Source organism: Phacochoerus africanus, chromosome 5 (genome assembly GCF_016906955.1).
Source record: "Phacochoerus africanus isolate WHEZ1 chromosome 5, ROS_Pafr_v1, whole genome shotgun sequence".
Classification (NCBI taxonomy): domain Eukaryota; kingdom Metazoa; phylum Chordata; class Mammalia; order Artiodactyla; family Suidae; genus Phacochoerus; species Phacochoerus africanus.
Genome location: NC_062548.1, coordinates 64,166,758 through 64,193,360, shown reverse-complemented (window position 1 = coordinate 64,193,360; position 26,603 = coordinate 64,166,758). Strand labels below are relative to the sequence as shown.

The 26,603-nt window shown below is 46.9% G+C and overlaps 1 protein-coding gene across 1 annotated transcript; it reads left to right on the top strand.

Annotated features, from left to right (window-relative positions):
- Positions 1-1,488: 1,488 nt before the first annotated feature.
- On the top strand, positions 1,489-2,538 carry TMSB10 (thymosin beta 10). Its single transcript, XM_047781652.1, has 3 exons — positions 1,489-1,588; positions 1,861-1,975; positions 2,256-2,538. The coding sequence occupies exons 2-3, from the start codon at positions 1,876-1,878 to the stop codon at positions 2,282-2,284; spliced, it is 129 nt and encodes a 42-aa protein (XP_047637608.1). The 5' UTR covers positions 1,489-1,588; positions 1,861-1,875; the 3' UTR covers positions 2,285-2,538.
- Positions 2,539-26,603: the final 24,065 nt, after the last annotated feature.

Genomic DNA, 26,603 nt, shown 5'->3' with positions numbered 1-26,603 from the left:
TCTCATTTAAGTTCTATGCCAAAACTCTTTTACACATGAAGAGGACAAGAAAAAACTTGCCCAAGATCACATAAGGAGTTTGGTATATCAAATTCATAAACCTAAATATATTTTCTTCTCTTCCAAACGCACTGAGGGAGCATGAAATAAAGCAGGTAAAATCGGGAAGGGATGGGGCAGAATGTAGGATGATATACCAAGTGCCACTTTATACATACTTGGTGGAGTTCCCACCGTGGCTCAGTGGAATGGAAATCTGACTAGTATCCATAAGAACTCATGTTTGATCCCTGGCCTCCCTCAGTGGGTTAAGGATCTGGCGCTTCCGGGAGCTGCTGTGTAGGTCGTAGTCGTAGCTGGGTTCCGGAGTTGCTGTAGTGTAGGCCAGTGGCTACAGCTACAATTAGACCCCAGCCTGGGAATCTCCATATGCCATGGGTGCGGCCCTAGAAAGACACCCCCCACCCCAAAATGCTTGGTAATACTACTCCTTGTCGTTGGACAGTCCAGGGCGAATAAAACAATGTCCAGCTTTACTCCCTGTATTGTTAATTTATGGTACTTAAAAATGTTGCGCAGGATGAAAATACAAGTTTTCTAACAAAGATCGGAATAACTGCATTATAGCACTCCTATAACGGGTTAAAGAGGAAAGCAAAAACCTTTATAGAGACATCTTCAAGGTTAACTCAAGGAGGAAAACCGAACGTTGGCACACAGCGTTCCTAGAAGCCCTGTGAGAGAAAGAACATTGCGAGCCCCTTGCTCCCACCACCGCATTTCAGACAATGCTTTGTAACAAGCGCCTAAGAGAGGCAGATCAGCCAAGGATCCTGGAGGAGCTGTTCAGCTCGGGGAAGGGAGACAACCGGCCCACAATCTGAGCAAGGAGCAGTGGAAACCCATCTGCATCCCCATCTCCACCCCGTGTTTTCACCTCTAGGACCCTGGGCTGGGATTCTTTCGGTGCGAAACCCCGCAGGGATTCACCTCCCCAAGGAGAGGAAAAGAGAGTAGGGGATTTCTTATGGGTGTAAAGGCAAAAGACGCGGGGACTGAAAGACGCGGGGACTGCACAGAGGCGGGGTGTCTCCTGCGAGTGGGGACTGCTGCTGAGAGCGCGTGCACGCCCGCACAGCCACACTCAAAACGACCCGCTACGCATTCACAGCAAACCATACACCCCTCCCCCGCCCGCCCCTCACGCACCTTCTGCGGGTGCGCAACAGATTAGCGGAGAGGGGAGTGAAACCTCGTAGAAAAACGAGTGCCTGGTGCCCGACTTGGGGGCGCCTGCAGCCTCTAGGCCTGTGGCTCCGCGAGCTGGGAGCACAGAGCTCAAAGGCCCCGCGCGCGCGGGAAGAGCCGCACCCAGCCGGGCGGGTAGCCCTGAGGCGGGCGTGGCAAGGAAGCGAGGCTTTTTGCTGGCCCCGCCCCCTGGCCTCCGGCCCCGCCCCCGCTGCAGCGGGCGAGAGGCGGGGCTGGGCGCGGTGTATATAAGGCGAGGGGCGGGCGCCGCTCTTTTGTCTCTTGCTGCAGCGAGGCGAGTGCGAGTAGCAGTACCTTGGGCTTTCAGCGGAACTTCTCGGTGAGCCGCGCGCTGGGCGGGGGCCCCATTGGGTTGGGAACTGAGCGGGTTTCCCTAGCAGAAGCGCCGCGGCCGCTTAGGGCGCGCTTCCCCGACGGGACGCCCTGGCCTGCCACGCCCTGGGGCTGCGGAAGCGGTGCGGAAAGCTCCCAGATCCTCGGCCTCGGGGCTGCCGGGAACGCCCCGGCCTTTAGTGCCACGTCGAGTGGCGGCGGCGGGGAGCGCGGAGGGGGCCGCAGGCCCCAGGCCAACTGCCTTGGTTTGCCCGCTAGGATTGTTATAAGAAAATGGCAGACAAGCCGGACATGGGTGAAATCAACAGCTTCGATAAGGCCAAGCTGAAGAAGACGGAGACGCAGGAGAAGAACACCCTGCCCACCAAAGAGAGTAAGTGCATCCCCGCCTCCGGGTACGCGGGCCCCTGCCCAGCCCCCACCCACACTTCCCGTTAGCCCAGCGCCCCCACCCCATCCGGCCGATGCCTCCCATCGGGCGGCCCCAGCACCCCCTTTCCGTTAGACAAAGCGCTTGTCTATCCCCAGCCCCATGCCCGTTTCTTAATCCCCAGACGTCTTGGGCGCCTCGCCCACACCAGGTTTGTAGCGCCTCGGTTGGGGGATTGCAAGGAAGTCCCCATCCCCCAGTGTCCGCTTCCTGCTCTCCACAGCCATTGAGCAGGAGAAGCAAGCCAAGTGAAATTTCCTAAGAACCGGGAGGATTCTCCACCCCCAACATCTTGGAGACCCTAATCGGGATGTGGAGGAAGAGCCACCTGCAAGATGGACACAAGCGACAAGCTGCACTGTGAACCCGGGCGCTCTGTGCCGATGCCATCGGCCCCTGGGTCTCCGAAGGGACCCTCCAATCGGACTGCCAAATTCTCCGGTTTGCCCTGGGATATTATAGAAAATTATTTGTATGATTAATGAAAATAAACACACCTCGTGGCATGGCTGGCGTGGTCTGAGTCTCTTAGTTGAGTATGCGTGGGTAGTGCCGGCTGCAGCAAAGCCCCACGCGCCGGAGTTCCTGCCGCAGAGCGGGGGAGGGGGTCGTAGGATGGGCTGGCTTGGAGGGACCGTCTTTTCGTTTGACTTGACCTGCTTCTCCATAAGATTTAAGTGGGTTATCAGTCTCTGGCTCTTATAATGCAATCTATGCAAAAATTTAACCCCACTGTTCATTGCTGGGAGCCCTTTTGGAAAAGGCCTTTTCAGAAGAGCAGGATTTGTTTTTGATAAGCTTTTAGAGTCCACTGTTTTTCTTGGCCTCCGCCTAGTTCTGATTAACTCTGAGAGAGAACAGTGATTTCAAGTCTGAGAAGAAAGGGGGAAAGATTGAATCCGGAATGTTGGGAATTGGGCGAGGTCACAAAGTCTCCAAGAGGCTTTCTCTTGGAGCTTGAAGGAGGAGGCATTGGAACAAAAACAAAGGCGGGATCCAGGAAAAGAACATCAGGACTGGAGGAACCAACACCAGAACTAGAGGAGCGGTGGGGGACAGCCTAGCTTTTTGTCTTTTAACCCTAGCTCAGAACCTTCCACAAAAGCGGTTAGCCATTAGAGGGAGTGCTGGGCTGAACCGCCCCCGCTGCTGTGATCAGCAGGAAGGGTGGGGATGGGGAGGGAGGGCGGGGGCCCACCGGGGCAGCGGCGCAGCCCTGCTGGGTCACACCCTCTGAACCCACAGAGGCCTGAGCACAGGAGGAGAACCTGGGGCTGCAGTGTGTTCTGAAGCAAAAGAAGCAGGCTTGTAATGCCAGGGGTGGAGTCTCCTAAGGAGGAAGAAAAGGAGGATGCATTGTGTAGTGTTTTGTGCCATTATCTGCCAGACCATCAGGGGCTGGACACTGAGTAAGGGCAGGTAATTCTTGAATGAGTTGTGATCCCTGTCCAGGGGACCTTAAAATCCAGGGGGTGAGTACACAGCAGACCACAGTCAGGAACACCTGGGCTGAGGGAGCCACTGCCCATTTGGCATGAAGGAGTGGCTTGTCAGACCTGTGCTGGAGGGTAAGTGGGCTGGGAAGAGAAAGAAGGGAGGGAAACATTAAGAGACCACTAGGGTGAAAGTCACCAACCACTGAGTGTATGCCGTGGGCCAGGCACTGTGCTCTAAGCTTTAATTCTCAAATACTCTATGAAGGCAGTATGATTATCATCCCATTTTACAGAAGGGGAAACTAAGGTTCAAAGAGACTAGGGATTTGCTAAAGTCACACAGTCTGTGAGTAGTGGAGCCAGAATCTGGGGCCAAGGGTGTGCTTTGGGGGAGCCAACAATCTGGATGTTCAGGACATCTGCGCATAGGTTTCAGGAGTGTCCACTGCTTGAAGCATATTTATAGTCATCCCTGTTGGGTCTATTGCTAGAAGATGAAGGAAGAGAAAGCAAGAAATCACTACTATCTTCAAACAGTAGCACAGCTGTCTGCTGGCAAGAGGGCTTTGGAGAAGAATAAAGCTGGGAAGGGGATCAGTGTGCTGGGGTGAGAAACTGCGCACCACTGCCATTTTTTTCTTTTCTTTCTTTTTTTTTTTTTTGTCTTTTTGCTATTTCTTTGGGCCGCTTCCGCGGCATATGGAGGTCCCCAGGCTAGGGGTCTAATCGGAGCTGTAGCTGCTGGCCTACGCCAGAGCCACAGAAACGCGGGATCTGAGCCGCGTCTGCAACCTACACCACAGCTCACAGCAACGCCGGATCGTTAACCCACTGAGCAAGGGCAGGGGCCGAACCCGCAATCTCATGGTTCCTAGTCGGATTCGTTAACCACTGCGCCACGACGGGAACTCCCACCACTGCCATTTTTTGAGGGGGTGGTCAAGAAGGGCTTCACAGAGAAGGGGGCCTTGGAGCAAAGACGGAAAGGGACATGAGGAAGAGAAAGGTGGACACCTGGAGGCTAAGATGAGCATGTTCCTGGGCGAGCGACAGCAAGCGCACTCTTAGATGGAGTTCAGAATGTGCTGGGGCCTCAGGAAGAACAAAAGCTGGTCTGCATCGAGCACGGAAGCTGCAGCTGCTGCTTAGGGAGCTGAGGTATGAGAGGCCAGGAGAGGGAGGAGACTGTTGCAAAGTTGGTTGCTGAGGGGTTCCCCCTCCCCCCACCCAAGGCGCCCCGTAGGCACCGCACACCTAAGTCTGTTCTGGACAAACCCCCTCTCTGGGGCTCCATCTGGCACGCATATCCCAGGACCTCTCCCCTCAGATGCCACAGACTCCTTGTCCCCAGCGGGCACACCCTCAACAGCTCCAGAGTCCCGTTTCCTGGGACCCCTTTACTCTCAGAAGATTCCACGAGTTTCTCACCCCCCTCCCAAGAAATCCGTTCTATTCTGAAGCAGCAGGGTGCCCATGAGAGCCTTCCTAAGGACTTAAGAAGACAAAAATCAGTAAGAAACTTGAGGGCACTTTCGCTTTTCCACTCTGAGACAATGAGCTGATTGAATGGGGCCCGGCCAAGATGGGGGGGAAGGAGATGAGGAAGTGGGGATGGGATGAATCATCATCTCAGAAATCTCACACCGCATTGGTTTACAAGATAAGGCTGCCTTCCCCCACATTCTGGGCCCTGAGCTGCTTCAAGATGTGTCCATCTAGACGTCCCTCGGCCTCATGGGTAGAACCCGCAGAAGACAAACCCCGAAGGCGAAGCACTGGCCAAGAGGCCCCGCCTTCCTAGCCCCGCCTTTCCCCGCCCCCCCGCCTCTCCCCAACTCCGCCCCGCCCCGCCCCCGCCAGTGGTTGTGGAGCCCATGAGCATCACAGTGGAGAGAGCCCCAGAGCCAAGGTGTCAGAGAGCGCAGAAGCACCTCAGGCCCACCCTTTTCCCCCCTCCTCCCTCCTCTTCCCCACGGTCCCTGTTCCCCGCCACCTGAGAACACTGACACCCTTGGGGAAATTACACTAAATTACCAGTTTCTGCCCTTTTCCTCCTAAGGATTCAGGAACCACTGATTAGTCCAATCACAAAATGAGGCTTGCTGTGAAGCTAACATACAATTGCAATGTTTCTTTTTCAACACACCTGAATTTCTAGTTTCATTTTCTTATTTCATTCTAAAGACAGGCTTTAATAATTACACCTCCATGTTATGAAGAATGTTCAGGGCTTGGGACTTTGCACTGTTTAAGGGGGCACCAGGGGACTCAGGATGACAGAAGGTCCCCAAGCCCACATTCCACCTCCTATTCAATAAGCATGTGCTGAGTGCCTGATGTGTACCCCAGGCTGCTGGAGGTGCTGGGAAATCAGTTGGCAGATGCCGCAGGGAGCACCTAGGGGAGCCGGGAAGAAAGACCCAACCTGTCTTCCCAGAATTTCCTGATTCCCCAGGTCCTTCTCCCACCCTCTTCTCTCACTTTCAGGAAACATTTCCTCTTCTCAGGCAATGTTAGGCACCCTAAAATAATGGAGTCAGAGTTCCCTTGTGGCTCAACAGATAGGTTAAGGATCCAGTGTTGTCACTGCAGTAGCTCTGGTTACTGCAATGCCACAAGTTCAATCCCTGGCCCAGGAACTTCCCCTTGCTGTTGGCACAGCCAAAAAAATAAATAAATTTTTAAAATAATAGGGAGTTCCCATTTTTGCTCAACAGTAACAAACACCACTAGTATCCATGAGGATGTGGGTTCAATCCCTGGCCTGGCTCAGTGGGTTAAAACATCCAGCATTGCTGTGTCTCTGGTGTAGTCTGCCAGTTGCAGCTCCATTTCAACCCCTAGCCTGGGAACTTCCATAGGCCATGGGTGAGGCCCTAAAAAGACAAAAAAACATGAATAAATAAGTAAAAATAAAAGATAATAATAGAGTCTCACTCAGCATCCCTAATGTTAGCATCTTACTTAATCATAGTCCAATGATCAGAATCAGGAAATTAATGGAGGAGTTCCCGCTGTGGCACAGCGGAAATGAATCTGGCTAGTATCCATGAGGATTTGGGTTCAGTCCTTGGCCTTACTCACCTCAACTCCTGGATCCGGCATGAGCTGTGGTGTAGGACACAGATGCGGCTGGGATCCTGCGTTGCTGTGGCTGTGGTATAGGTGAGCAGCTGTAGCTATGATTTGACCCCTAGCCTGAGAACTTCCATATGCCATTTGTGCAGTCCTAAAAAGCAAGAAAGGAAAGGAAAGGAGGGAAGGAAGGAAGGAAGAAAAGAAAGGAAGAAAGAAAGGAAGAAAGAAAGAAAGAAAGAAAGAAAGAAAGAAGAAAGAAAGAAAGAAAGAAAGGAAGGAAGGAAGAAGGAAGGAGGAAGGAAGGAAGGAAGGAAGGAAGGAAGGAAGGAAGGAAGGAAAGAAAGAAGGAAGGAAAGAAAGAAAGGGAGTTCCCTGGTGGCCTAGTGTGGGTTAAGGATCTGGCATTGTCACTGCTGTGGCTTAGGTTGCTGCTGTGGCTTGGGTTCAATCTCTGGCCCAGGAAATTCTTCATGCTGTTTCTCCTTGACTACAACACTCAGATCACAGAATACTCTACCTCAGGTCACCAAACATGTAGCTTTTCCACATGGAGCAATTCTCTGATTCTCAGGACACCAGCTTGGTGTCCTATGGTTCTTCAGTCCTGACACTGTATCTACCTGGAGGTGGCATTAGAGCCACAAAACTGCCCCGCCCTGCCCCCCCCCCACTTCAGACACTACTTGCAAGTCCAGATGGACATTAGAAGTCTCCTGAGGCTGAGCACAGCTCCCCTAGGACCCAGCAACCCTGGGTCTAGTGCTGCATTCCGGAGAGATGACTGTCCACCAAAGGGCCTGTCCAGGAATGTTCCTGGCACCTTTATTCATATTCGCCAAAGAGCAAAACAACCCAATTCAAATGTCCATCAACAGGATGAACAGACAAATCTGATGTGTTCATACACTTAATCACTAGGTTACTCAACAATAAAAAGGAAACAAGGAGTTCCCTGGTGGCCTACCAGTTAAGGACTTGGCATTGTCACTGCTGTGGTTTGGGTTACCACTGTGGCTTGGGTTCAATCCCTGGCCCAGGAACCACCTGGCATGCTTAAAAAAAAAGAAAGAAAGAAAGTAACAAGTGCTGAAATCTAATATTGTAGGATTTCATTTAGGTAACAATCTAGAAAAGACAGAAATAATTTTTGATGAAAAAAGTCAACAGAACCTTCTGGGGTGATGGGAATGTTGTATACCTCGATCAGAGTGGTGACTCTGGGAGTGTGTACATGTGTAAAATATTATCAAGCTGTACACTTACAATTAGCACTCATGCACTTCACTTATGTATGTTTTACTTCAAAATTTGTTTAGAAATTCTCTTTGTGAGTTCCTGTTGTGCCTCAGTGGCTTATGAACCTGACTAGCATCCATGAGGACACAGGTTCCATCCCAAACCTCACTCAGTGAGTTAAAGGATCCAGGGTTGCCGTGAGCTGTGGTGTAGGTTGCAGATGTGGCTCAGATCCCGAGTTGCTGTGGCTGTGATGTAGGCCAGTGGCTATAGCTCTGATTCGACCCCTAGCCTGGGAACCTCCATATGCTGTGGGCATGGCCCTAAAAAGACAAAGGACAAAAAAAAAAAAAAAAAGCCACACTTATTGAATTGTCACTGAAATGCCACCCAGCCTCACCTGCTCCATCTTGGCCATACAAAGGCCAGGCTGCTACCAGAGCCCCCACTGTCCTACTGTGGGTTCTCTTGTACATTGACAGGGCCCAAGCACAATGGCCATGTGGAAAGTACCATGGTTCAGGGAAGACAAACAGCTTCATTTCCCTGCCAGCAGCAGAACAGGATGAAGTCCTATCACAATGAGGGGAAGTACAGTTAATTCACAATTGTGGCTATTAATGGAAAGCTATTTATTAATTACCCATATGGCAATGGTGAGTCCCAACCAGGTAAAGGAGTTTAGACATTGGGTTGCTGATTTCTGTGATATACAAAGGCAGTGTTCTTATTCACTTTAATTCAGCATGTGTTTTTTTGAGCACCCAGTGAGCTCCTCTCACTGTACTAGTCCTGTGGAAGCTATAGAAGATATGAGCTAACTAACTATAAAAGGGCAGAGTGGGAGTTCCTGTCGTGGTGCAGTGGTTAACTAATCCGACTAGGAACCATGAGGTTGCAGTTTCGGTCCCTGGCCTTGCTCAGTGGGTTAAGGATCTGATGTTACCGTTAGCTTTGGTGTGGGTCCCAGACATGGCTCGGATCCCGAGTTGCTGTGGCTCTGGTGTAGGCCAGTGGCTACAGCTCTGATTCGACCCCTAGCCTGGGAACCTCCATATGCCAAGGGAGCGGCTCAAGAAAAGGCAAAAAGACAAAAAACAAATCAAACAAACAAACAACAACAACAAAAAAGGCAGAGTGAAGTAAATGCTAAAGAGAAGTGTAAGCAAAGCACCATGGGAAGGTACATGAAGGAGTTGTTAACTCTGGAGAGGAGGCTGCTTCATGGGGAAGAAGCACTTGAAGACCAGAGGAGAAAGAATGACAGCAGGGCTTTCTTAACTGAAGGAGAGGAATGCATAGTGATACCACAGCATGTTCAATGGAGGGAAAGGCAATGGTTCAGTGAAAATGGAAGAAGCCTCAAAATTAGCCTAAAAAAGGTAAGTTAAGATCTTTATCCAATAGACAGTTGGGAGCCACTGAAGATTTGAAGTTGGGGCAAAGTGATAGCATGTATTTGACAGCATGTGAAAGAGGTTGTAGCACACCTCTACCCACCATTATCATCACCACCACCACCATCACTGCCAGTACTAAAGTCTCCGCCTCCACCACCACCACTGTCACCACCACCATCACCACTATCACCAACACTTCCACCGTTACCACCACCATCACCCTCATCACCATCACCACCATTTCCATCACCATTACCAAAGTTACCAACAACACCATTACTGCCATCATCACTATGACCACCACTTCCACTATCACCATCACCAAATTCACCATCACCAAAATTACCACCACGAACATCACCACCATCACTATCGTCATCACCATGACCACTACTTCCACCATCACCGCCACCACTACCAACACAATTACCACTTCTATCATCACCACCACCACCACCTCTACCACTGCTCATCCTTTCCTATCCTGCCTTCTTCATGGCCAGTGGAAGCCCAGTTGTATTTAAATATAAAGCAGTTGATGAGCTTCAAGGGGCACAGCCCCAGGAATGGGGCTTGATTACATAAACCTAAGTCACCCAAGAGTCCAAGGGTTCAGCATTATAGAAATTTGTGAGATTGTTTTGTTTCAGTTTGATCGTCACAATGATTAGGGGACATTGTTGACAGTTCATGGACAAGTACCAGGAAGGCTTGGCATCCTACAATTCATAGGGCAATCCCACACACCAAAGATTTGCCCTGTGCCCTGCATGACATTTTTTAAATTATATTTTAAAAGTATAACTATATATAGAAAAATGCCCAGATCATAAGTATACAACACAATTGTATCAGTGTTCATCTGAAGCTGCTGGCTTTAAGGTAATGCTACATACAGATCAAAGTGTATACTGATTTTTTATGTGCAGAATATTTTTGTGCCCATAATATTAGTTTTTGATAGGTTGTGCTACAGTAACAAACAACTCCAAAAATCTCAGAGACTTACATCCATATACACATCATTTGAAGCTCTTCTCCTGTTCTACTTGTCTTTTTCATTTTAAGAGCCAGGCTAAAGGAGCAGCCCTATCTGAGGCATGCTGTTGTCGTGGAAGAAGGAAAGAGGGACGGCAGAGCCATGCGATGGCTTTTCAAACTCTTCTGAGCTATGACACTTCCATTCACATTACATTGACCAGAGCTAATCATAAAGCAAGCCCGACATCACTTGGGTGAGGAAAGGCGAAACCCATATCATCAGGCCAGGATGTATAATTCTCATATATAGGGAAGGCAAGAAATAATTTGGAGTCATAATACAATTCACTATATATATTGAAATGCACGTATGTGTATGATTTTTTGTGAATTATCTTTCTTTATTTCACCTTTATATTCCAATGAGGTCTTGTATTGATTCGTTTTTCAAGTATGTGTGTGGATAGATTATATTATCTTTGATTTTTGTTTTAGGAAATTTGAGCGCTATAAAATCTTTACACAAAAGGAGATTTGGGTTCTAAAATGTTGAGAACCAGTGGTCTGAGCCAATCATGGTAATTTCATTACCCTGTAGTGATTGACTTAAGAGTAGGTATGGGTTGCAATTCTGGCCAAGGAGAGGAAGTCTGCTGGGGGACTTCTGGGAAGATTGTAATTGTCCTTTAAGGACATAAGGAAAAGTTTCATATGTCACTGTGTGAGGATATGATGCTTGAAAAATGATAGTCACCTTGAAGCCACAAAAGGCAATGCCATGATGCTAACTGTGGAAAGGTGAAACGAATCTGAGTATCTGCTGAGCTCTCGAGCTGCTGAGTTTTCCTAAAAGAGCCTTATCTTTGAACTTTCTGTTATTGTTGAAATAATACATTTTGCATATATTTAGGAAATCTGTAGTTGAGTTTTCTGTCCCTGGTAGTCAAAATATTCTACAGTGGTCACCTGGAAAGAGAGGACTCTGAGGGCAGAGACGAGGGTTTGGAGGCTATTGTAATAGTCCGGGCAAGAGGTAATGAGGACTTAAATGAGGGAAAGACCTGCAGGTAAGTCTCTAACAACCGGCTCTCAGCTCAAGGTGGAGGCGGGTAGGGGCTAACTTTGTAGCATTCGCCAATTTCTATACGGAGAGTATTGCCAATTTTGAGCTGCCAACAGCTTAACCAACAGCTTGCCTGCCTTCTGAAATTTAGCAATTGGATCTTTGCAGGCTGGTGCCAGATAGCTTCAGCACACCACCGGCTGTGGGGATAGGCAGTCAGTGCAGGTACAAAAGATTATGCAGAGACAGAATGAGTAAGACTTCAGATTATGTGGGCAATTACAGAAGCTGTACTCTGACAAACAAGCCAACAGAATCAAACGTGTGCTGGACTATGTGCCTTCATTTCCGTGCTTCGAGAGTGGAAGACCAAGAGTTCCTGTTGTGGCTCTGTGGTTAAGAACCGGACTAGTATCCCTGAGGAAGCCGGTTCAATTCCTGACCTCACTCAGTGGGTTAAGGATCCAGTGTTGCTGCAAGCTGTGGGACGGGTCGCAGATGTGGCTCAGATCTGGCATTGCTGTGGCTGTTGTGTAGGCCAGCAGCTGCAGCTCCAATTCAACCCCTAGCCTGGGAACTTCCATACACAGGTACAGCCCTAAAAAGGAAAAAAAAAAAAAAAAGAGTGGAAGACCAATAACCAGAGCATTCCCCAGAAAGTACATTGAGAGACACAGCATTGCTTGGGAGAGCCATTTTACAGTCCCCAAGTAAGTATCATAAGTTAGTTTTATGGCCAACACATTGTATGGAGATACAATAAAATGAGGCCAGGTTAAAGTGGATATCTCTGGCACTGAGCCCTGGGGAGGGCAGGGTGACTTGCAAAACATCACAGCATCCTAGAACCTGCATCAGGCAAAACCCTGGAATCTGGAGTTCCTGCCATGGCGCAACGGGATCTGTGGTGTCTCTTCAGCACCAGAACGCAGGTTCAATCTCCAGCCCCACACAGTGGGTAAAAGGCTCTGGCATCACCACAGCTGCCACATAATTCACAACTGTGAGTCCAATCTGATCCCTGGCCATGGAACTCCATAGGCCGCCTGTGACCAAAAAAGAAAAAAAAACAAAAAACAAAACCCTGGAAGCTGACACCAGTGGCGGTCTGGGTGGAAGAACACAGTGGGAGGAAAGCAGGCCCATTGGCCAGAATCAACAAGCTGTTAGGGCCAGTCAAAGAGGAGATGCTGTAGTTTATTAATCAATCCATGCTCTCTCCATTTATTGAACCACAATTTATTAAGCATCTGTTAATTACTGGGTCCTAGGCTACATATGCACAGGATAAACAAAATGGATTTCCTGAACCTCATTCTCTCGCAGATAAGATGAACGGGAAACCTAGATTAACGACAAAATAAGCGATCATGGAATTCTGTGTTCTAATTTAAAACTAAAAGGGCAGTAGTCTTATTTTTCTTATCTCCCCAGTGAAATTCAGAAGACTGAACCCCTAACACTGAAAGATGTCTATTTTTGGCTCAGCCCTGGTGGTTTTCAGCATTTATTCTGAATTTCTGTAGCACTCACTTCTATCTCTGTATTGCTAAATTAATGTGTTTCATAGAAATCAATAAAATCAGAGGGACTCTGTTATTGGTAAGAAGATAAAATCCATTGGTTCCATGAATGCACTGAAACCACAGCTAAGAGTATTTTCTACAATGCAGAGAAATCCTGTTTTCTAGGAAGGTGATTCTGCCCAGAAAAATTCTCACTCTTGTATAAAGGCAGCCCCAAGACCTGCATCTGAGGCATCCGTGGCTAAAAAGGACTTATTCTTTGAGTTACTTTTTTTTGTCCAAATGTTATCTCCTGCCAAGCCCTCCCTTTCTTTGTTTCCTGATACTCAGATGCCAGGTTATTTGATGTGGCTTGTTCTTAGAAAAAAAAAAAAATCAGTAGAGTGCATAATTGATCATTATCACAAGGATTATTTGGTTTTTATTTTTAAAAATTCAACCTGGGAGTTCTCTGGTGGCTCAGGGGGTTTAAGGACCAGGGGGTGTCACTGCTGTGGCTTAGGTCACTGCTGTGGCACAGATTCACACCCTGGCCTGGGAACTTCTGTGTGCTGTAGATGTGGCACAAAATAAAATAAAATAAAATAACAAACAAACAAACCCTAGCTTAAGCATAAAGGATTTATTTACTCACATGAATGAGGAATACAGGGAGTAGGTTCTGCTTTAGGTGTGCTAATGTAAAGAGAGTCTAATGATCTCATGAGACTTGGTTTCTCCCTCTCCATCTCTCACCTCAAACTTCTCATTCTCGGGCTGACCCTCCTCCCTTATGGTGATAATACAGCTGCTAGAGCCCAAAACTTACATTCCTCCCAGGTCTAAGAACACCAGAGAGAGTTCCCGTCGTGGTGCAGTGGAAACGAATCCGACTGGGAACCATGAGGTTGCAGGTTCGATCCCTGGCCTCGCTCAGTGGATTAAGGATCCGGTGTTGCCATGAGCTGTGGTGTAGGTCACAGACGTTGCTCAGATCTGGTGTTGCTGTGGCTGTGGTATAGGCTGGCAGCTTCAGCTCTGATTAGACCCCTAGCCTGGGAACCTCCATATGGCACAGGAGCAGCCCTCAAAAGACAAAAAGACCCCTCCAAAAAAAACCACTAGAGAAGAGAGAACTTCTCTTCAACCAGTTTAAACAAAAACCCTGGCCCTAACTTGCAACAGCATGAATTAGGTCATGTGTCCACCCCTGATGCCATCACACTGACCAAGATAAGAGAAGGCAGAGCTTGGTTTCAAACTAGGTCATATGTTATCCCTGGAGTTAGGGGATGGGTCAGCTTCACTAGAATCACAGGGACATCACATGGAGGAGTATATGTCTGAACAAGATCAGAGACAATTACTAAGAACAGGGTAAATGGATATGAGCACCCAAGCCCATCAATATCTACCAAGGTCATGTGCTAAACTGGAGTATAAAGGTCTCATTTTAACCTCTTAATCCCTGGGGACTGTAGGGGCTACTGTGAGTCTGATTCTGGTCCAATTGGAGCTGCAGATGTGAACTGGTAGAGAAAACCCTGGAGTTTCCTGGTGGATCAGCGGGTTGTGGATCCAGCATTGTCACTTCTGTGCTGTGGGTTCAATCTCTGGCCCAGGAATTTCTCCATGCCACAGGCACGGCCAGAAAAAAAAGAAAAGAAAACCTAACTTCTCTGTCACCACAGCCCTATTTCCAATGTCCCTGCCAAAAACCAGAGCAGGGGCAAAGGTCCTTATATTCAAGACAGAAAGACAGAGAGACACACATACACACCCAAACACACACACACACATCCCCTGTGTACATACATATGTGTGCATGTATGTGTGCATATATAGAGAGAGATTTTTGGGGTTTTGTTTTTAAAGAATTTTTTTTTTCAATGGCCACACCCATGGCATATGGAAGTTTCCAGGCCAGGAAGTGAATCTGAGCCACAGCTGCAAAACTATGCCAAAGCTGTGGCAATGTCAGGTCCTTTAACCCAGTGCAGCAGACCCTAACCTTTGCAGCTACCCGAGCCACTGTGTTAATCCACCGTGGTGCCACAGCGGGAACTCCCAAAGAGAGAGGTTTGAGGAACTGGCTCACAGGATAATGGGGCTGGTGAAAGCAAAATCCGCAGAGCAGGTCAGTAGACTGGAAAATCAGGCAGTTCTTCCACATTAGAAGCTTAAAGCAGAATTCTGTCTTCTCCAGGAAACCTCAACTTTTGCACTTAAAGCTTTCAACTGATTGAACGAGACACACCCATTTTATGGCAAGTTTTTCCTTTACTTCAAGTCACCTGGTTGTAAACATTAATCACATCTGCAAAATACCTCCACATAGAGATTGCATTTGACCAAATAACTGAGCATCATAGACTAGTCAAGTGGACACAAGAAATTAACCATCACAGTGCTTGAGGCTACTTACCCAGTTCTTCCTCACATCACCCAGATCCCAGCAGGCACTGTCTCCCTGGATCTGGGCACTGGTCCATGCCATGCCAAGCCCGGCCAGCAGCAAGGCACACCCAGTGCAGAAGCCTGGCTCCCACACCCACCCAGGGCCAGGAAAAGAACTATATGCTGGATGGTGGAGCAGAAAGCTGAGAAGAGCCTGAGACCCTTGAGCCAATATACCAGGTTTGCATTGGCTACTTCCAGACTTCATCTCTGTAAAACAAAAAACAAAGAAAATACAACTCACTTAAGAAAAGATGGAGTTCCTGTCATGGCACAGCGGAAACGAATCCAACTAGGAACCATGAGGTGGCAGGTTCAATCCCTGGCCTCGCTCAGTGGGTTAAAGATCCGGCATTGCCTTGAGCTGTGGTGTAGGTTGAAGACGCGGCTCGGATCTGGTGTTGCTGTGGCTGTGGCGTAGGCCGGTGGCTGCAGCTCCAATTGGACCCCTAGCCTGGGAACCTCCATATGCCGTGGGTGCAGCCCTAAAAAGACAAAGAGACAAAAAAAAAAAAAAAAGAAAAGGAAGATGATTAACAAAGAACTAAACAAGGAAGCATTTTTTCAAAATGAAGCTTAGGATTTCTCACTGTGGCTCAGTGGGATCTGTGGCATCACTGCAGTTCCAGAACTCAGGCTCAGTCCTGGCAACTACAACGTGCATCTGCCTGGGAACTCCATATGCCACCGGGTGGCCAAAAAAAAAATTAAAAATATAAATAAAGAAAGAAAAGTAAAGCATAATTCAAGATGACAAAAATAAGACTAAGGAGATTTTCTTGCCATAAATAAATTAGTTTTTAAAAACCTTCTAAAAGACTCCCAGATTGGGCCAAAACAATTTTCAATTATATATATATATATATATATATATATATATATATATTTATATTTATATTTATACTTATATTTACATACATTTTTGGCCACACTCAAGGCATGTAAAAGTTCCTGAGCCAGGAATCAAACCCATGCCTCAGCTGTAACCAGAGCCACAGCAGTGACAATGCTGGATCTTTAACCCACTGAGCCATAAGGGAACTCCTTCAATTATATTTTTTCAGAAAAGGTACATCAGCATCAGTTCTTTTTAGATTTATTATAGTTGATTTACATCGTTCTGTCATTTTCTGCTGCATAGCAAAGTGACCCAATCATACATTTATACACATTCTTTTTGTTTTTATTTTTTTCTTTATTGTTATTTTTTGGGGGGGTTCACGGCCGCACCTGAGACATATTGAGGTTCCCAGGCTAGGGGTCAAATTGGAGCTGCAGCTGCCGGCCTACACCACAGCCATAGCAGCACCAGATCCTAGCCAAGTCTGCAACCTACACCACAGCTCACGGCAACGCCAGATCCTTAACCCACTGAGTGAGGCCAGGGATAGAACCCGCCACCTCACGGTTCCTAGTCAGATTTGTTTCTGCTGCCCCACAACAGGAACTCCCAAATTCTTTTTCTAATATTATCTTTCATTATGTTCTATCACAAGAGACTGGATATAGTTCCCTGTGCTGTACAGCAGGACCTCATTGTTTATCCATTTTAAATGAAATAGTTGGCATCTATTAACCCCAAACTCCCAGAGGAACAGTTTTCGGAAAGATTAGTGTGTTAATAAACAAAATAAAATTCAAGCCAGAAAACAGTAAACGATTAAAGAGTGTTGTTTAGTATTGCCGCTATCTGAAAAACATTCTTAAATTTTTATGCACTGAATAAACATCTCTCTCTGTCTCTCTCTCTCTCACACACACACACACACACACACACACATACATGTGCGTGCATATTGTTACCACTTAGAAGAGTGCCAGGCCCAGATGGTCTCACAGATGATTTCTTTCAAAGCTGCAAGAAAGCAGTAACTTCAATACCTCATAATTTGTTTCAGTAGCTAGAAAAAGACATATGCCTACCAAAACATTTTACAAAGCCAAAATGATCCTGAAAACAAAATCTACTATGAATATTTTTGCAAAATTCTAAATAAAATAGCAGCAAAATTGTCAGGAAGTATATTAAATACAACTACAATATTGCTAATTAAAGTTCATTATAAGAATGTAAGGATATTTCAATATCAGGAAATCTATTGTTAGCACATAAGTTGGTAAAAGGAAAAAATATATATGTTTATTTGGATATGAGCCCAAAAGTTTGGATTTTTTTAAAGCTCTTGGTAAACTAATAATAGATAAAATCTGTCTTCTTTTTCTTTTCTTTTTTTTTTTTTTCCATCTTTTTAGGGCAGCACCCACAGCACATGGAAGTTCTCAGGCTAGGGGTTGAATCAGAGCTACAGCTGCCAGCCTCACCACAGCCACGGCAACACTAGATCCCAGCCGTGTCTGCGACCTATACCACAGCCCACGACAACACCAGATCCTTAACCCACTGAGCAAGGCCAGGGATCGAACCCAAATCCTCATGGATGAATACTAACCGGTCTCGTTACCACGAGCCATGACAGGAACTTGGATAAAGTCTTTCTTTTTTTTTTTTTTTCCTGTTTCTGACCTACACTTAAGTTTTATTTTTTTTATTTTTTATTTTTTTTATTTTCCCACTGTACAGCAAGGGGGTCAGGTTATCCTTACATGTATACATTACAATTACATTTTTCCCCCAGCCTTTCTTCTGTTGCAACATGAGTATCTAGACAAAGTTCTCAATGCTATTCAGCAGGATCTCCTTGTAAATCTATTCTAAGTTGTGTCTGATAAGCCCAAACTCCTGATCCCTCCCACTCCCTCCCCCTCCCATCAGGCAGCCACAAGTCTCTTCTCCAAGTCCATGATTTTCTTTTCTAAGGAGATGTTCATTTGTGCTGGATATTAGATTCCAGTTATAAGTGATATCATATGGTATTTGTCTTTGTCTTTCTGGCTCATTTCACTCAGTATGAGATTCTCTAGCTCCATCCATGTTGCTGCAAATGGCATTATGTCATTCTTTCTTATGGCTGAGTAGTATTCCATTGTGTATATATACCACCTCGTCCGAATCCAATCACCTGTCGATGGACATTTGGGTTGTTTCCATGTCTTGGCTATTGTGAATAGTGCTGCAATGAACATGCGGGTGCACATGTCTCTTAAGTAGAGTTTTGTCCGGATAGATGCCCAAGAGTGGGATTGCGGGGTCATATGGAAGTTCTATGTATAGATTTCTAAGGTATCTGCAAACTGTTCTCCATAGTGGCTGTACCAGTTTACATTCCCACCAACCGTGCAGGAGGGTTCCCTTTTCTTCACAGCCCCTCCAGCAATTGTTATTTGTGGATTCATTAATGATGGCCATTCTGACTGGTGTGAGGTGATATCTCATGGTAGTTTTGATTTGCATTTCTCTTATAACCAGCGATGTTGAGCATTTTTTCATGTGTTTGTTGGCCATCTGTATATCGTCTTTGGAGAAATGTCTATTCAGGTCTTTTGCCCATTTTTCCATTGATTGATTGGCTTTTTTTGCTGTTGAGTTGTATAAGTTGTTTATATATTCTAGAGATTAAGCCCTTGTCAGTTGCATCATTTGAAACTGTTTTCTCCCATTCTGTAAGTTGTCTTTTTGTTTTCTTTTGGGTTTCCTTTGCTGTGCAAAAGCTTTTCAGTTTGATGAGGTCCCATGGGTTTATTTTTGCTCTTATTTCTATTGCTTTGGGAGACTGACCTGAGAAAATATTCATGATGTTGATGTCAGAGAGTGTTTTGCCTATGTTTTCTTCTAGGAGTTTGATGGTGTCCTGTCGTATATTTAAGTCTTTCAGCCATTTTGAGTGTATTTTTGTGCATGGTGTGAGGGTGTAAAGTCTTTCTTAATAGGACTGAAACTATCTGGTTTATACCAACAGCCAATATCTAATTTCATGGTGACACATTAGAGTAATTCCCTTGAAAATCAGGAAAGAGATAAGGTTGTAAATTAGCCCCACTGCATTTTAACTTTTTTCTGAAAATCCTAACTCTCACCATGAAAAAGAAATGAGGCATTATTATGGAAATGAAAAGGGGAAAATATCATTATTACAAATAATATAATTAGGCAATTCAAGACTCAGCAAATAAATATTAGAATCAATGAGAGGTTTTGATTAGGTTCTTTAGATCAGAAAAGAAACATAAATCAATTGCAGCAATAATGAGTTAGAATCTATAAAGAAAAAAATGTCATTCATAAAGTTTAAAAAAACACTTAAAACCCTAGCAGATTCTATTTTCAACAAACTCTGGCTGACTGTATTTTTTTTTAAGTTCTTAACGACAGTAAATCCCATCTCACATGCTCCTCCCTAGTGTGTCCTGGCCACTCCCCAGTAAGATGCGGGGTCCAGGTCCCAGGCCCCTGAATACAGGCTGGCCTTGTGACTTGCTTTGAACAAATGGAATTCAGCTGAATTCCGAGGCTGAGCCAGAAAAGGTCATGTCTGTTTACCTTGGGATGCCTGCTCCCATCCATATGCCAAGTAAGATGTCCCATCCTCTGAGGGCACCAGGTTAGAGGGGCCACTCTTAGCACTTCACCCACAGTCCCCTACCACCGCAGCTGAGCCCAGCCTTCCAGCATCCCCACCAAGGGGCCAGATATGTGAAGACACCACCTTGAAACTTCTAGACCACCCCATTTGCTAGCTGAGTACCACAAAGTGACCTCGGTTGGCGCCACAAGAAGCAGAATTGCCCAGTTGAACCTGCTCGAACTCCTGACCCACAGCATGCAAAATGGCGCAGCCACCATGGAAAACAGCTTGGGGATTTCTCCAAAAGATAAACATAGAACTATATTAAGACCCAGCAATTCCACTTCTACGTACATATCCAAAAGGACTGAGAGTAGAACTTGAACAGATGTTTGCACACTCATGGTCACTGCAGCTTTATTCACAATAGCCAAAAGTTGGAAACAACCCTAGGATCCATCAGCAAATGAATGGATAAATAAAATATTCTATAGGCATACAATGGAATACTATTCAGCCATAAAAAGGGATGAAAGAGTTCCCTGGTGGCCCACTGGTTAAGGACTGCATTGTCACTATTATAGCTCAGGTCACTGCTGTGGCTCAGTTTCGATCCCTGGCCCAGGAACTTGACATGCCAGAGGCATGGCCAAAAAAAAAAAAAAAGGAATGAAATTGTGATACACACTTCAACATGGACAGATAATGAGGACCATCATGCTTAGTGAAATAAGCCAGAGACAGAAAGATAAACATTATATAAGGTACCTAGAATAGGCAAAATCACAGAGACAGAAAGTAGAACAGAGATTACCAGGGGCTGGGAGAAAGGCTGAGGAGAAGGAAGAGTGGAGAGTTATTGTTGATGGGTACAGATTTTTGCTGGGGATGATGAAAAACTTTTAGGTATAGATAGTGCTGATGGTTACAAAATACTTTGAACATATTTAATATCACTCAACTGTACACTTAAAAATGGTTAAAATGGGGAGTTCACTTCATAGCTCCTTGATCAACGAACCCAACTAGGATCCATGAGGATTTGGGTTCGATCCCTGGCCTTGCTCAATGGGTTAAGGATACAGCATTGCCATGAGCTGTGCTGTTAAGTCGCCGATGCGGCTCCGATCCCACGTTGCTGTGGCTGTGGCTGTGGCCTGCAGCTGTAGCTCCTATTCCACCCCTAGCCTGGGAACCTCCATAAGCCAAGGTTTGCCCTAAAAAGCAAAAAAAAAAAAAAAGTTAAAACAGGAAATTCTACCTTATGCACAATTTACCACAATCTTTAAAAAAATTTCCCTGATCTACACACCACAGGAGATACAGCAAAGTAGTTGTTTTAAGCCCCTAGTTTTGGAGTCATTTGTTAAGCAACAGCAAACCAGAACAAAATATGTTTAAAAAAATATTCAGCAAAAAATGTACAGAACACTACCCAAAACTCTACTGGTGGAAACTGAGTAAGATTTGAATAAGATGGGAGATAAATTAGTCAGAGATCTCTAGTCCAGACCTTGAGAGAAACTGAAAGTCCTGTCACTTCCTCCCTCTTCTCTTCCTTTGGGGTCAGTCCACAAAATCTCTCCTTCATTGGTCTTTAGAACCTTCCCCACCCCACCTCTCCCCCAACCCCTCCCCCAACACCTGCCCCCCCACCGGCATCATTCCCTTCCGCTGTGCTCACCGACACACCTGTCACCCAGGACATCATTTGTACCAAGGGATGATTGCCCCCCTACAATCTTTATCAAACTCCTAAATAAAATAAACACTTATAATAATGCCCTCATAGAAATGAAATAAAGACATCTTTAGAAAAAGTTGCTCTTTTTATCAAGCTGTAAAAAACAGTGTTCTTGGAGTTCCCGTCGTGGCGCAGTGGCTAACGAATCCGACAAGGAACCATGAGGTTGCAGGTTCGATTCCTGGCCTTGCTCAGTGGATCAACGATCGGGCGTTGCCCTGAGCTGTGGGTAGGCCGCAGATGCAGCTGGGATCCAGCATTGCTGTGGCTCTGGCTTAGGCCAGTAGCTACAGCTCCGATTCGACCCCTAGCCTGGGAACTCCATATGCCGCGGGAGCGGCCCTAGAAAAGGCAAAAAGAGGAAAAACAAAAGTGTTCTTACTAGACACGAAGCAAGTCTGTAGGTGCCTCATTCCCACACCACAGACCACCCTCTTCCAAACAGATTGCTGCCTAGTCCCCTCTTTTCAGAAATTCGAGCAGCCTTACTTATTATTGACACAAGGCAGATGAAGGACCCTTTAGCCAAGGCTGTTCCACCTCCCCTGGAAGTGCCAGGCTGTCAGAAGCCCTCCCTTGGCTAATGGCAGTACCCACCCCCACCCCACCCCCGCCTTCTGCTCAGAGGCTCAGGGAGCTAAGGGGGATCTTGCCAGAACCTCTTGGTTACACTCTGGGGCGGGGCGGGGCGGGGTGGGGGTGGGGGTGCTGTTTGCCTGGCTGACCCAGATGCCAAGTTAGTCCATGGCCTCCCCAAGCCCAGATGCCACAGGTGGATCCGGGGCAGGTCTAGGCAAGTGGGACTCTCAGGGCTGTTATTTTCCACTCTAGCATCATGAGAGAGTCTGATGACTCAGGTAGCAATGTCTTGAGTCAATACCGACCACGTGGGACGGAACTGAGCAGCAGGGGGCTCAGGATCAGCCATGGGGTAGAATGGAGTGGGACGCACCCCCAGCGCCGGCCTCTACTGTACTCAGGGGTCCAGGGCCAAGTGGAGCAAAGAGCCAAGAGCGCCGCCCACGCGTGCGCACACCTGCCTCCCTGGTCCTCGTCCGCAGACGAACGCGGGGCCCCAGTGGGGCGGACGAGCGCCATCTGGCGGGAGGCCGTGGAGGCTTCCACAGAGAGCGTGACCCCGGGTAACTGATGTCACACTGAGTGCCCGCTCCGTGCCTGGCGGCGGCGGCGGCAGCGGCGTTGCACAACTCGCGGGACGCCCCGGGGCGCCATTCTCACAGAATCCCAAGTGAAGTTACTCCTGAGGGTGAAACGTGCTTCGGTCCTGTCCCAGCCTGCTAGGGACCCACAAGCCAGTGGAGGAGAGGGCACTCCTGAGCTGGACGGTGGAAGAGGTGAGGGAAGAGAGAAAAGGCCTTCTGGACAAAGGGCATGGGCCCAGGGCAAAGGTTGCAGAGGGGCTTGGTATTTTGGGTCTGGTTAGAGCTTAAGTGCATGGGGATGGGGTTGGAAAAGGGGGGCGGGAATAGCAGTGAAGGGTCCCTGGAGCCATGTGGGGAGTTAGGGCTTTATCCCAGGCCAGACATTTTAAACCTAAGTAGCTTGCAGATATATTGTTAGTTCAACACAGTGTTCTAAGAAATTTTGAGGTGGGGGAGTTCCCGCTGTGACACAGTAGGTTAAAGGATCCCACTGCAGTGGCTGGGGTTGCTGGGGAGGTGGGTTCCATCCCCAACTCAGGAGTGGTGGGGATGGTAGTGGAGTGGTGATGGAGTTAATGTGAAGGGGTTGTGGGGGGGCAGTGGGTTAAGGATCTGGCATTGCCAACAGCTCTGCCATGTAGGTCTCAGCTGCCGCTGGGGATTCGATCCCTGGCCAGGAACTTCCCTATGCTGGGGATGTGGCTGGGAAAAAAAAGAAGAAGGAGAAGGAGAAAAAGAAGAAGAGGAAGAAGAAAAAGGAAAGAAAAAGAAAAAAAAAAGAAATTCTAAGTTGGAATGCCTTCAAGAGGAGCTAGTGTTCTCACCAGACCCCACCACCCCCTGTAACTGCAGCTATGCCCAACTTCTCTTCATGCATCACTTCCCCAACCCTGATGCATGTGCCTTTAGGACCATGAAAAGCCATAGGGTTCTTAATAGGACACCTGGGAACTGGCAGAAGAGAGAGGCATGCCTGCCAGTGGCAAGAGGGGTGTGCCATCTACCTCCCTTGCCTCTTACTGGATGCTATGGGGAGGTGAGGTGCCTCCCCATCGTCGTCATTGTCACGGTATGAGATGCCCAGGCTCCCAAGGAAAGAGAGCATAGCACTTACTGCAGGGTCAGCTTCCCGGTTCTTGCTTAGATTAATGCCACTTGAGCCACCCCCATTTCAAAGATTGCCTCTTCCTTCCTGGCCCAGGACACCCCATTCTCTGGGGCTCTGTCCTCTCTCATGGAAACACTGGCTATTTTAGAGGGAGAGCAGACTTCGCTCATGCATGTTTGGAGGGACACGAAGGAACTCAAACCACCAGCCTGTAGCAGCCACAAGCCCAGGTACACAGGGCAGGGTAGTGGCTACTGTGTGGACGACCGAAGACCTTAGAGGAGGGAAACTAGCACCATCTAGTGGCCATTACTGGAGTGGCAACAAGAGAATTGGAACACATTTTTATATTTTGCTCTTTGTCTTGAGCAAAACAGAAAAAATTCCAGAGTAGTGCGGTGTCTAAAGGCCACACCAGATCAGAACGAATTTAAAACATTCCTTCTGGCCACAGTTGACTTCCTCCATGTTCCTCAAATACTTCACACTGGAAGGAGGGTTGGGGCTGTAGGATCCTTTATGAGTTCTTTGCCTGGAAAAATCTTCCTTCTTTTTTTTTTTTTTTTTGTCTTTTTGCCTTTTGAGGGCCGCTCCCGCAGCATATGGAAGTTCTCAGGCTAGGGGTTGAATCGGAGCTGTAGCCACCTGCCTACGCCAGAGCCGCCGCAACGCTGGATCCGAGCCGCGTCTGCGATCTACACCACAGCTCACGGCAACGCCAGATCCTTAATCCACTGAGCAAGGCCAGGGATCGAACCTGCAACCTCATGGTTCCTAGTCGGATTCAATAATCACTGAGCCACACAGGAACTCCGAAAAATCTTCCTTCTGCTTTGACTCAACTTCAGATTAAGCCTGGGCTCTTGAGAGGTGCGCTATCTTCCAGGGAGCTCCCTTACCAGATCCCTGCATGATTCTTGGTCAGCACTCTACAGCTTGTTTATCTTTAAGCTCGAGAAGCATTTAAGGGAAGTAAAAGGAGATGCAGAATTCCTGGAGGAGCCTTTCAGAGGATCCTTAAAAGAGGGACGTAATACAGCCGTTGGGGCTTCAGCAGGGTCTCCTGTGGGTCTGTCTTCCTCCTTTCCAAAGCTGCCTTTCCACCCACATCACACACTTGTATTGGGCACCTCTCAACACAAGCCTGATCTGAATAGGTAGAGTCCTAAACTCAGACACCTGGGTCCTTTTGATCCTTTACTGCTGACCACCACTAGGAGACAGACGGAACTGCAGATCTGAAAGCATTTTGAGGAAAGCAGGTCTGTGGCCAAAGACCTCTCCCCAAGCTCTTGGTAAAAGTTGCCACAGAGCTTAGATCTTTTTTTAATTAAGGATTATAAATTTGCATGGAATATTTGTGTTTGGTGCTCCTTGCAATTCTCTCCCTGGCCAATGTTTATTCTTCTTTTTTAATTTGTTGCACTGGAAAAAATTTTTGGCTACACCCACAGCACATGGACGTTCCCAAGCCAGGGATGGAATTCCAGCCACAGCTGCAACCTCTGCCACAGCTGTGGCAATGCCAGATCCTTAACCCACTGAGCCACACTGGAAACTCCTATAAGTATTTTTTAAAGTCACCTTAAATCTATTCTGGCATAAAGGGTGTGTACATATATATGTATGTGTACTCAGAGGCTGGCAAATAAGAGGTTGTTTGAATTCATGAGTAAGTGATTAGCAAGGGAATGAAATACCCAGATTGGAACAGGAGGGGACATAGGTGGATATGAGAGTTGTGTTCGTGTCACAAAAGGGGACAAACAGATACAGCGGACAGTCAGAAAACAAAGCAAATGTTGGTGTCCAAAGGCTGCTTTGGCCAGGAGCTAATGGCAAAGTGGACAAGCATTGATAAGGTACCAGCAGAAACAAAGGAACGGAGTCCACCAAGAATGCAGATAGATTTCCTCCTCCCCACCCCCCAAGTGGCAGCAAATGCTGTAAAAAAAAAAAAAAAAGAGTAAAAACGTGCTGGGGTGATTTGCAGCAATATGAATATAAGTAGAGATTATCATACTATGGGAAGTCAGAAGGAGAGAGACAAGTACCACATGATATCACTCATATGTGAAGTCTAAAATAAGACACAAGTGAACTCATCTATGGAACAGAAACAGACTCACAGACAAAAAGAACAGACTTGTGGTTGCTAAGGGTGGGGGGGGGATAGAGGGATGGACTGGGAGTTTGGGGTTAGCAGGTATAAGCCATTGTCCACAGGAGGGATGGACAACAAGGTGCTACTGTGTAGCAGGGACAACTATAGTCAATGTCCTATGATAAGTTATAATGGAAAAGAATATAAAAAGTTAGAGAGTTCCCTGATGGCTCAGCGGGTTAAGGATTCAGTGTTCGTGGGTCGATGCTGTGGCTTAGGTTTGATCCCTGGCCCAGGAATTTCTGCATGCCTCAGGCATGGCCAAAAAAGGGGGGGGAATATATATATATGTATAACTGAATCATTTTGCTGTGTGGCAGAAATTAAAACAACATTGTCAATCAACTATACTTTGAAAAATTTTTTTTTGGAATTCTCGTTGTGGTGCAGTGGAAACGAACCCGACTAGAGGATGCGGGTTCGATCCCTGGCCTCGCTCAGGGAGGTGCTGTGAGCTGTGGTGTAGGTCGCAGACATAGCTTAGATCCCATGTTGCTGTGGCTGTGGTGTAGGCCAGCACCTGTAGCTCCGATTCGACTGGGAACCTCCATATGCTGCAGGTGTGGCCCTAAAAATAAAAGAAAAATTACCAAAGTTCCATGAGCAAAACGAAGCAACAAACATAAAAACTGATTTTTTTTTTTTTTTTAAGAGCTGCATACTAATGTGTGTAGGAATGGACTGATGTCTGGCATTTGCATTAAACTACTTTAGCAGAGACCAAAAGAAGAGAAATGAAAAGGCGGGACAGATAGACAAAACAAATGCGGGGA